The sequence below is a fragment of the Bidens hawaiensis genome, unplaced genomic scaffold (assembly GCF_021521415.1).
Source record: "Bidens hawaiensis isolate Kalapana, Puna unplaced genomic scaffold, B.hawaiensis_p1.1 tig00042984_1, whole genome shotgun sequence".
Lineage (NCBI taxonomy): Eukaryota > Viridiplantae > Streptophyta > Magnoliopsida > Asterales > Asteraceae > Bidens > Bidens hawaiensis.
This window is the reverse complement of record NW_027505817.1, coordinates 1-12,380: the sequence shown is the minus strand read 5'-3', so window position 1 is coordinate 12,380 and position 12,380 is coordinate 1. Positions and strand designations below refer to the sequence as shown.

At 35.1% G+C, this 12,380-nt stretch overlaps 1 protein-coding gene across 2 annotated transcripts; it reads left to right on the top strand.

Moving 5' to 3' along the window:
- The first annotated feature begins 1,138 nt into the window (after positions 1 to 1,138).
- Positions 1,139 to 12,153, top strand: LOC143615454 (agamous-like MADS-box protein AGL12). 2 transcript variants are annotated; one of them, XM_077088576.1, is made up of 7 exons: positions 1,143 to 1,515; positions 4,950 to 5,031; positions 5,833 to 5,894; positions 6,099 to 6,198; positions 7,660 to 7,701; positions 11,833 to 11,874; positions 11,971 to 12,150. In XM_077088576.1, exons 1-7 carry the CDS (start codon positions 1,334 to 1,336, stop codon positions 12,061 to 12,063), a joined length of 603 nt encoding a protein of 200 aa, XP_076944691.1. In that variant the 5' UTR covers positions 1,143 to 1,333; the 3' UTR covers positions 12,064 to 12,150. The 2 variants fall into 2 exon arrangements, with proteins under 2 accessions (XP_076944692.1, XP_076944691.1); XM_077088577.1 differs by lacking the exon at positions 7,660 to 7,701 and having other exon boundaries at positions 1,139 to 1,515; positions 11,971 to 12,153.
- Positions 12,154 to 12,380: the final 227 nt, after the last annotated feature.

Sequence of the window (12,380 nt, the reverse complement as noted above, 5' to 3'; positions counted from 1 at the left end):
ATTGGTTTGAAAGAAAAAATAGCTGATCCATTTTCTTTATTTAAGTGGAAACATCGTTGCAAGTAAATTCTCCCTTATTTTTATATATTTATATATCTTTTAATACTGTGATTAATACTTTTATTAATATTTAGTAATACGATTACTGTGTTAACTAATTGGAAACCAAATATTTTAGTTTCTTTTAGATTACATTGTGTATTCATTTATATATATATATATATATATATGACCTCGTAATGTTTTGTTTTGTTTGTTTTGTTTCGTAAATGTTTATTTGCGTCGTATAATATGATCCGTTATTTTATTAACGGTCAATTTAAAGTACTTTAAATGAGCTACTGATTAAATCATCATATCAGAATACACTCGCTTTTCGACCCGGAAAAAATCCTTATCTAAAGCCAACACCCGTGAACACTCGCCCGAAGGCATGACAGTGCGATAAGATAAAATTCGTTTAGTTCAAGGATCTAGCTAGTGAACGTCACCTACTCGCCTAGTCTCATATCATCACCCGGTGCCTCCAAAACAAAATGCTGGAGACAGGAATCTGGGTCATGAAAAATCAAGTCTTTTTTCTTACCACTCCACCATATTTACATTATATGTAAATACGAATATTTACGTTATATGATTTGTGTCCCATATTATATTAAATGCATTTAATTTGTTTTTTGCGTATATTAAACAACAAATCACAACGGATAACAAATATATTACAATGCTTAAAAATCATCTTATAATCTTACTTGTAGCGTTTCGTTTTTAACCTATTGAAATGTGTGTTATATTTTGTTTATGATTCTTTTAGTATTATATTGGAAACCTTATGTAATATACGGGTCTCAATCACGTTTATAATAAATGAGACTACACGTCTAAACTTCATTAATAGTTCTAGTCTAGTCTCAATTTATTTTCAAAAACAATAGCGTGCTAGTGCTATAACATTTTCGAATTGATTTGATAACCTTTTTACGCACAATGGATTCCTTCTTTTTGAACAGTTTAGTGAACTGTAAAAGGAGTCACATAAGTATTTATTCTTTTATTTGTTTTGTTTTGTTTATTAGGTTGCCCTAGAACATGGCATGAGAATCAAATTTTTGGAGTGAGTGGTATATAAGCTGTTGGCCATACACACAATGGATTAATGTGTGTTAAGCTAAGCTAGAAAACACAAAGGAGAAAGTGCAACAACCTCGAAGCTAGTTCAAACTAGTGGGAGGTTGTCTGCAGAAACTTAGCAGACTTGAAAAATTTCTATTTCTTTTACATAAAGATTGAATTAGTTACAAGATCGTCTAAGGGGCAAAACCTGACGATTGATATGGCAAGAGGAAAGGTACAAATGAGGAGGGTTGAGAACCCGGTGCATAGGCAGGTGACCTTCTGCAAGCGCCGTTCTGGGCTTCTTAAGAAAGCTAAGGAGCTTGCCGTGTTGTGTGATGCTGAAGTCGGTCTTGTCATTTTTTCCGCCCACGGAAAGCTATATGAGCTTTCCACGAACGGGTACGCACACTACATAAACCTTATTTTATGTGCTTTCATAACAAGAAAAAAATGCACCATATGATAGTCATATATAGATGTAAGATTTTGATTCATCGGGCCATAGCTAGATAGATGGTAACATGGCGAATGAATTTTCATCTATTTCACTAAGAAATATATATCACCTTAATTATATTAGCATGTAACAAATAAATCTAAGCCAATCAAAGGAGCATATATTATCCCACTTATTAAACATTGATTAATAATGAACTATTGAAGTCACTTTCATTGTGTTATTGCTAGATACGTACTTAAAAGTGTGGTTCTACACGTGAACGCAACTTTTTTATACTTTTTCATGTCTTATACCTATAAAAACATTTCTGTGTGCACAGCAGTTGTAATACAGCAACATACTTTTATACTACTTTCATATAATCAAATTAAATACAAACTTGCTGGCCAATTTTTCTTTCACGGTAAGACTTTTAGACTTATACCTTCTGTCTGAATTGAATTATGTGTCTACAAATACTCTTTCTTAGGCATGAAATGCATCAATTCTCTCATCTGGACATCTAGTATATATAGCATAGACATTATTTGATTCGGGTGCATGCACAAGAGTCAGATTATTCTACAAAAAGAAACAAAAATAAGATGGATTTGTGGCAAAAAAAAAATACATTTAAAAAATTAATAAAAATATCATAACTCAAAATAAAAAAACAGTAAGAAAACAAGAATGTTTCCCCTGAATTCCTTGTTCTAAAATAAAATGTTAAGGAAAAAGATCATTGTGTGTTTTCATTTATCATTGTGTTTTTTGTTTATTTTCGTCATTGATTGTGCTGCTTTTTCATGCCATTGTGTCATCTTTACTTGATATTGTGTTATATTGCTCAACATTGCGTTTTAATTTGCTCAAAATTGTGTTATATTTTGTGATCTATTGTCTCTTTTTTTATTTATAAGTGTGTTTTTTATTTATTGTCGTCATTGCGTCTTTTTTTCGATATTGTGTATTTTTCGTCTTTTTTACTTGATATTGTGTTATATTACTCAACATTGCGTCTTTTTTTCGATACACATGTATGATACTGTGTATATTTATGTTCAATAGTGTTTAATTGCATATATTCAATATTTGTGTATTGTATATGTGTAGTAGTGTTGTATTATATGTAAAAAAAATAGACAGAATTACAAATTTTGTCCTTTAAAAAAAGCCAAAAACCGGTTCGTGTCCTTTTCTAAGTTTCCTTGCAGGCGGTGTCCTTTAAACTTTTTTTTTCTACACGTTATGTCCTTTACGCTAACTGGGTTAGAAAAACTCAGTTAAATGCCCTCACGTGAGACGCATGTGAGGGCATTTTTGTCTTTTTGCCTACCCTTCTTCTTCTTCCAACTCCAATTCATCAACAATAATAACATGACCACCGCTAGCTGTCATCTACACACACCGTTCATACTCATAAACTCCAGTTGCTACAGAAGAACAACCTGTTTACCTATTACTGTTAGTAGTAATCGGTGTTCCGGAAAGCGGAAGGTTACGAAGGCCGTAGCTGCCGTGTCCACCGGCCGTGCTCGTGGTGACGTCAGCGGAGGTAATCGGAGTGGAGGAGAGGAGTTGCAGGTGACGTCGAATCAAAACCCTAATCGAAACCCTAATCGAAACTCGTTCATCGTCTTCCGCCAAATCGGGACCATAATCAAAGTCTGTTCATCGTTTTCGGCCAAATCGGGACCATAATCGAAGTCCATTCATCCTATTCCGCCCAAATCGGACTCTGTTCATCTTATTCCAGCCAAATCGGAACCCCAATCGGAGCTCGCTCATAGTCTTTGAATCAAATCGAAGACATAAAGATGCAATCGAGTAAGAAAGAGAGTGAATCTCGGTTCTTGGGGAGCTTCCGGTGGCTACGGTGGCGGTCGTTATGCTGGAGCTTTTGGCTACAGTGGTTTGATGGTGACCGGAGAAGGTGACCACCTGCAAAAAAGGCAGTGGTTTCCGGTGGTTTAGATTAGAGAGAGAAAGAGGAACAGTGGAAAGAGTATGGAGTCAGAAAGACGAAAAGACAAAAATACCCTCACATGCGCCTCACGTGAGGGCATTTAACTGAGTTTTTCTAACCCAGTTAGCGTAAAGGACATAACGTGTAGAAAAAAAAAGTTTAAAGGACACCGCCTGCAAGGAAAGGACACGAACCGTAATTTGGCTTTTTTTAAAGGACAAAATTTGTAATTGGGTCAAAAAAATATAAAAAAAAAATTAAAAGTCGATGTAGTTGCGTTAGTATTGTATTACACATACTTACTAATGCGTATTCGATGTGAGCATTAGTCTTATATTGCATATATATAATAGTTTGTATCAAATCTGTGTAATAGGTTGTATTCTGTGCAACACAACACTTTTGCATGTATGCACCGCACCGACGAGCTTACCTACAAGGGTGTTTTTTTTTTAAACAATATCAAAATATAAGAATAATGGAAAAACGAAAAAGAAACTACATAAAAGTTTTAAAAAAAAACAGTAATTGTTTAAAAGTTTTTAAATTTTCTTTTTAATAACAGTTTTCATTTAATATATATATATATATATATATATATATAGAAACATGATCAAATACATTTTATTCTTAACATGAAAACAATGAGAACCAATTTATTGTTATTATTAGGTTTATTTTATAAGTGTTTGCTGTTATTTTTTGTTCGTATTTGCTAATTTTTTATTATGAGACGTTATAAGTATTTGCTTATTTATATTTTGTTGTTATTATTAGATTTTTTATTTTGCTGATATAAGTATATGTTAGTATTTGTTGTTATTATTTTGTTATTGATTTTGATTCTTTTGTTGTAATTTTTAGGTTTTTTTCTTTGTTATTACAAATAATTGTTTATGTAGATTGGTATTGTAGTTGATATTGTGTCTTACGTTCTCATTTTTTTATAAATTGGTATTATTTACTACATTCTCATGTTAAGACTGAAATGCACATAAACCTTCCACTATATATAAAAAAAATGAGAACGTAAGACACAATATCAACTACAATACCAATCTACATAAACAATTATTTGTAATAACAAAGAAAAAAACCTAAAAATTACAACAAAAGAATCAAAATCAAGAACAAAATAATAACAGCAAATACCAACATATACTTATATCAGCAAAAGAAAAATATCTAATAATAACAACAAAATATAAATAAGCAAATATTTATAACCTCTCATAATAAAAAATTACAAATACGAACAAAAAATAACAGCAAACACTTATAAAAATAAACCTAATAATAACAGCATATTGGTTTTCATTATTTTCATGTTAAGAATAAAATGTATTTGATCATATATATATATATATATATATATATATATTAATTGTGCGAATATTAACATATTTTATGCATTTGTGAATATTAAAGGAGCATGCAGGGGCTGATAGATAAGTATATGAAATCTAGCCGTTGCCATGTGGAGGAACAAGCTGATGGAAAGCAAGCTCTGGTACGTCTGTATTTCTCTTTTTCTCTCCGTATATACCTTATGTTGAGAAGTGGATGCTTAAGTGGTCAAGGAGAATATCTAAAAAAAATATCTAATCAAGATAACAAAATTTTAAATCTTTTATTTTACTTTTAAGAGCATTAATCATTGATTCGTTCTTAATGTCACGACGACTCTCTTACACGTAGCTTGCACTAGCGAATTACATTCAACGATGAGACTTAGAAAGTTATAATCGATTCAAAATGCAACACGTAAACTTTTTCCTCGTAAAAAAGAATGTTTCATGGTATATTTTGACTTTTAGTTTCACTTTGTCTTGAAAAGACTTGTCCTTTATAAGGTTCTAGCTAAGACGTATAATTAAACTTTACGGACTTTGTTTAATTTGGTTCTGTTCGTAATATTTCAGTTGCGAATTCTATAATTTGAAAACAGTCAATTTTTAAATTGTGTAACACTTTTATTGAGTTTTAACATCACAAAAGTTCCAGTTGAATTTTTTTTTCCAAGAACTTTTACCACGAATGACATAAACTCCTTGGAACTACATAAGTTCATATAATTTCCTGAATTGTTTATACACTAAAATCTCGATCACCCAACATAAAATTTTGGTTAAACCCATTGATCGTCCCTCATAAAAAAATGTTGTGACCGCCAATAAGATTCACTGAATACATATATTTTAAGCCGTAATTGGGTATTCTACAATTCATACCAATCAACATTAATTTTTTACTGCTGATGTAATGTAACTAGTATACGGTAATTAATGTAACATTAATTTTTGAATTACAGGAATCCAAAATGGAGGTTAACATGCTGAAAAATGAGATTGACGTACTTCAAAAAGGCCTCAGGTATCATCAAGACTTTTTTTTAATGAAACTATAAGTATAAAATAATTTATAAAGTTAAGTTAATTCTTTTTCTTGTAAAAGTATAGCTACCACGAAGAACTTTTTCATATGCTTTCCTCTGTCGCGCGCACAAAGATGTATAAAATTTACACATATATCTATGTCTATGACTCAAATTGTATATATTTTGGTCAAATTTGCTAGGTATATGTTTCAAGGAGGTGCAGGAAGAATGAGTTTGGATGAACTACGAATTCTTGAGAACAATCTCGAAGTCTGGATGTATCATGTACGCTCTGCAAAAGTAAGGATCGTGTTTTATTTATTAATTTATTCTTAACGGCAATAAGAAATGCATTCAAAAGAGTAAAGACAGCAAAGAGCTGCAAGTAAGGATCATGTGTTTGTTCAGGCGAATAAATATCAAATCAGTAAATATAAATTTTAAATGTTTGATGGAAGTATTTTATTCTACGTTACCGATCTATGAATACTCGATATTCTCAATGACCCATGGAAGCATTTATGTGCGCGTCTTTTGAATCACAATATATGGAAACATGCATTTAATGAAACTTTACATAATTTAATGGAATAATAAAATAAAAAAGAAAAAAGGAAAGATAGAAAACAGTCACTTAATACGTTGCACAGCACTCACTTTATTAGTGAGAGTTAGGGCGTTCAAACCTCACTATCACCAATTTATATGATATGAGGGATCCCTGGCTTGTCAGGGTTCGAGTCCTGATCTCACCTGGTTTTACCGGCTCCTCGCTGTCGTGCCGTTTGGCGGGCGTGGGGGTCGGTTTTATCCGGGGAATCCCTCAATAGGTGGACCGCTAGGGGCTCCATCCGTCCGGACTCGTGGCCGGCTCGGGCTACCTTTAGCCAATGGGGCCGCGTACGGAATACCCGACGTTACGTAGTTGGTCGTTCCAAAAAAAATACGTTGCATGATGGTATGTGAAGTAGTCTTGAAAAACTTAAGGGTCTGTTTGGATGGGGTAATGGAATGAGCGATGGAATGGAATGAACGAGGTAATGGAATGGATGTGGTAATGGAATGGATAATTACCATTCCATTGACACATTTTGTTACCATTTGGGAATGAAATAAATTATTAGTCTTTATTTTCTGATAAGCTAGAAAAAGTTGTAACAGAATAAAAATGGTAGTGAGTGGCGGTGGGATGGTGGTGGTGGTGGTGGATGGTGGCGGTGGTGGGTGGCGGTGGCAGTGGGCGGGAGTCAGGAGCGATTGTTGGTAGTGACAGGTGGTGCTAATAGTGGGTGGTGGTGGCGGTGACGATGGTACGCGGCGGGTGGCGGGCGGTGGTGGTGATGGCGGGAGCAATGGTTGGTGGTGAGCGGCGCTGGTGACGGGCAGTGGTAGGTGTTGGCGCCGGAGGTGGGTGGTGGTGGTGACGGGCGGCGGAGGAGGGTGGTGGCGGAGGCAGTGGTGGGTGCTGGCGGAGGTGGTGGTGGTGGTGGGAGGGCAATGGGTAATGGTGGTGGGAGGGTGGTGCAGTTGACATAGTGTGAAAGTGAGATGGAATGAAATTCGAGATATTTTAGGGGGAATGGAATGGCCATGGACCATGGTAATGAGTTATTCCATTCCATTGACCAACCAAACACATTTTTTTTCATTCCATCATAATGGTCTATTCCATTCCGCCTCTCATTTATGCATACCAAACACTACCTAACTTTTATTACCAAAATAAATTAATGATGTTTCAATGGATGTCTTTACGTGCAGATGGACATTATGTCTCAAGAAATCCAGTTGCTTAAAAATAAGGTATGAGATTCAAAAAACTGTTTATAATATAGCCTTTTTAACCATGTGCAATGAACTAAACAAACAAATATATTTAATAAAATCTCATACATAATAGAAGTTATTATTGGGCCTAGAGTTTGATAAAGATAAAAATTCTTTTAAACATCTAAAAATTCTAAAATCGAGTTTCACATAGTAAAAAAAAAGATATATTATAATTTTAATAAAAAAAAGTAAAAGTTACCGGTTAGTGGGACGAGGAAAAGCATTTTCCCATCCCAACTTCACAAGGAATAGAGTGAAATAAAAACCACCAATAATATTAATGATAGCATACTATCTATATAAGTATAAAGTGGTGAGAAAGCATAATAAAAATTCTAAGGCCGAGTTTCACATAGTAAAAAAAAAGATATATCATAATTTCAATTAAAAAAAGGTAAAAGTTACAGATTAGTGGGACGAGGAAAAGCATTTCCCCATCCCAACTTCACAAGGGATAGAGTGAAATAAAAAACCACCAATAATATTAAATTATAGCATACTATCTATATAAGTATAAAGTGGTGAGAAAGCATACTACCTATAAGAATAAAGTCGTGAGATGAATATATTAATAAGACCATGCGTAGTGATAAGGAGAGAATGAGAGGAGAAGTATGCTACGTGGTGTCCAGTTTGCAAGAAAATGAATTGTATTTTAGGGGTGTAGTGATGTGAGAGAAATTCAAGGGGTGAGGTGTCACAATTTTAATGGATATATGAATAAAAAATTAATAAAAGGGAGGCGGGGCCCCCAACATTTGGACGAGAAATATTTCTCCTCGTCCATCTTGGGGGGGGGGGGGGGGGGTTGTTCCTCCCCATTCTTCTCCAATTCTCCTTCAACTTCTCCAGCACTATGGTGGTCTAACAGATAAAAAAACATAGAATAAATAAATAAGGACATGTTGTAAAATCTCTTTAAAAGTAGACGTTTCATGCTAAAACAGATATTAGAGTACAAAAAGTGTAATAGATGTAGCATAGACCCATCCACCTATAATCAATAAAACCTACAAAGTGTCATGTTAGGCTTTGCCACTGGTTCGGTAAACATGTTCGTGTTGGTGACCAAGTGGCCGCCGATACTTTTTGTTGCTGTGAAAATCTGGGCCCGAGGAGGTCAATCGAATTTAGTCAGCCACTAGCCTACCACTAGGGTCGTCTCTGAGAATCACTTAAAATTTTGAGGCATGGGACGAATGAAAAAAGGGCCCCTAAAACTAGGGATGACAATAAAACTCGAACCCGATGGGAAAACCCGAAACCCGACATAAATGGGACGGGTAATACCTAGGGTTTGGGATGGGTTTGAGATTAGTTTTGAATTTTTTCGCAGGTTTGGGACGGGTTTGGGATTTCTAATATACCCGATTAGCCGGCCCGATTACCCGATAGCAAAGACTCATTTACCCGATTATATACCCGATGTACCCGATATAGTTTATTATATTATACATATACTATATTCCAAATATATTATTTGTTGAAACCTTTTTATGTCAATTATTTGAGATATTTTACCTTTATGGTAACCATCTTTGTAATCGATTAGTTATATTTTATCAAAACTCGATAGAAACCCGACGGGTTTTGAACCGGGTATACCCGACGGGCATTTTATCAAAACCCGAAGGGAAAACCCAAAACCCGACGGCTAATTACCGGATTAAAACCCGACGGGTTTGGGACAGACTTTTATAACCGGGTATGGGTTTGGGAATACCTAAACCCGACCCATTGTCATCCCTACCTAAAAGTGTGTTTTCAATTATTGCTTTTCAAAAGCCCAAAACAAATAAATAATAATAAACATGTTACTAAATAAGTTATATAAAACAGAAATGAAAGTTTTTTTCTAAAAAAAAAACCACTAACTATGGGAATTGAACCCATGACATTTGTTTCCCTAGTCTAAAACACTTTTGATTCAACTAAAGAGTCATTTTGTAAGCTTTTGTGTTAAAACAAAATTATATATAAAATAAAAAAAAAATTTAAACAAATATGGGTCTCTCAAGAGAGTGAGCCCGGGTTCGTCACCCTCCCCTTGAGCCGGGCCTGCCTACCACGGCTTCTATCCCCCCTGATCGTATTCGAAGGATCTCTCAAGAGAAAAAAGATCTCGTGAAACTTTTATGACATATTTTTCTTTGTTTTGACCGCGACTTTGTTTGGTCTTCCTCTTTCCTTTGGCCCATGTTTCAAAGCTAGCAAAAAGTTTGAGCCTCTAGGAGCTCTCTTGAACGGTGGTTGGTGTTGGACTTCCTGCTGCTATGGAAGGAAAAAATGGTGCTTGGGCGTGTCATAGAGAAGGTGGAGAATTCCACCCATTGAGCCATGGTTTTGGGCACTAACCAATAACCATGCCCATGGCCACATTGATATCCTCCACGCCTTCAATATTGGCACTTTTCATGACTTGATGTTAACACTAGTAATTTGAGTTGCCATGTTAATTTGAATTGTAGGAATCCCACCCAAAGGTAGGGTTGGAACCTTTAGGTGGGCGTACTTGTGTTTGTTGTTTTCAGACGTTTTGACGATCATGTGCGAGCTGGAGCATGCAAGCAGTGTCCCATGTAGGGAGCTTTGGTTAATGAATGCCCGAAAACATCATGTTCTCTCGGAAAATCCAAAACTAATTTTAGGACTAATCCGGACTCGCTAATTACGGATTGATCAACATCACCAATTTGATCAATGAATTCTTTACATTTATGGCAATAAGCATCCATGTTGGATCAAGAATTGAGTAAAAGGTTCGAGTTTGAGAATTCATGTTCAAGAGTGGTTGCACAAGAACTTTAATGGATATTGATCCGTGTAACACGAGTTGTCGTATATTTTTCAAGGGCAAATAATTCATCAGAGAGTCAGTTGCAATACCATTGAGTCAATTTTGACCCATCGTGTGTAGTCTTTTGTGGATTCTATTAGAGCTTTGGTTCCATCTATGTGCTCCAGTACCTTGTACGTCTTTGCGTGTAGTTTGAAGAGCTTCGACCATGAGTAATACGTGGCCTTTATTCCGTCTAATGTTCTGATCTTGTTCAAAATATTAGTCACGATGTAGGCTAGATGTAGCGTTGATGTTTTAGGATCGCTGACGTCAACCTTCATGGTGTTACACATGTTCGATCGAATTGAAATGATGAAGGAGAGAGCTGGCGAAGAGATTAAGGTTAGGTTTGGACGAAAGGTTTTGTTTCCGTAAAAGTGTTTATGGTATCAATATAATTCATGAATATCATTGATGGCTAACCCCCCCCCCCCCCCCCCAACACACATCCCACCATTGTATTGTACATTAGTTACCAGGGCATCGATCCCTAAGAATTCAGGGGCCCTAGAAGAGTAGAAAAATTGGCTCCCCATTGTATAGGATAGGAACTACCAAGGGTGACCTTAGGGGAGTAGAAAAATTGACGCTTTTAAATTTGTTATATTCTTTTTATAATAACTTCTTTATTCTTTTTTCACTATTCTTTTATTTCTTTCACACCCAAGCATTCACAAAAGATGCATGGTTTAATGAATAGTGAAACGCTAAATATGACGATGTACCATAAGATCCCCTATAATATTTTGGTTGGGGAATGAAGACGTGGAACACGATATATAGAAGAGAAAATAGTTTTTATGATTTCTCTTAAATTAAGGGGATGAGGATAGGAATAGAGATCCAATATCGTTATCATCATCGTACTCAATAAATCCAACCAACATCAAAGTTATGGTAGGGTCTGAGAAGGGTAAGATACAGACAGCTTTATACCTCTACCCCATAGGAATAGAGAGACTGGTTCCGATGAGACCCCTGGCTCGGTAGTAATTTTGCATTAAGCCTTGGACATAAGACACATAGCACTCAACCAGCGATTAGTGCATATACCCTTGTCTTTCGGTTATCAATGTCGCCACATGATGCATGATTAACCTTCCGTCACTTTTAACGTATTTTCATTAAATTAGTAAAATAACGTCAAAACTAGTACAATTTCACTTTTTCCACACCGCAAGCAGGGTGTAAAGTACAACCATGAACTATATTCGATGCATGTTGAAGCTCTTGAACCAAATATCTGTTTGTTTGCTGTATTGCAGGAAGGGATACTAAAAGCAGCAAATAAATGCCTCCAAGAGCAGGTAACTAAATATTACAACTTGGCAAAAATATTATTGGGATTTATGGTTCTAAAGTTGGATCATCTTAAGTCATATTAATTAATTTCACTAATACAGATGGAGATGCAATATATTGTTGCGGACACTGACCCTACAATGACTAACATACCATACCCACTAACAGTTCAAAATGAGATATATCAGTACTAATAAAAGACCGAATTATGGCAGAAGCCATGACAATGGTTGTGAAATTTGCCCTACTTAGCCATGCAACGTATAAATGTTGCACAATAAATAAATAAATTGTTGTGTTATGAAATGTAACACTATGGTTGCTTGTTTTAACTTTGAGAGTGTATTATTTGATATGTATGATATTTGTAATGGATGTGCATGAATTTCTGTTACTGGTGTCTCTTCTTAATTAGATGATTAGTTTATTTCTTGAATGACATATTTATTGTGATTAAAGAATATCACTGTAAATCAGTGTAATTGCTTTAGTTACTCAATTCCAAGATGCA

Bases quoted from the DNA above. Each gene is read 5' to 3' on its own strand.
- LOC143615454 (XM_077088576.1), top strand. From the start codon at position 1,334: ATGGCAAGAGGAAAGGTACAAATGAGGAGGGTTGAGAACCCGGTGCAT. The intron at 6,199-7,659 runs GTAAGGATCGTG...CTTTACGTGCAG, and splicing joins ATCATGTACGCTCTGCAAAA to ATGGACATTATGTCTCAAGA. The intron at 11,875-11,970 runs GTAACTAAATAT...TCACTAATACAG, and splicing joins ATAAATGCCTCCAAGAGCAG to ATGGAGATGCAATATATTGT.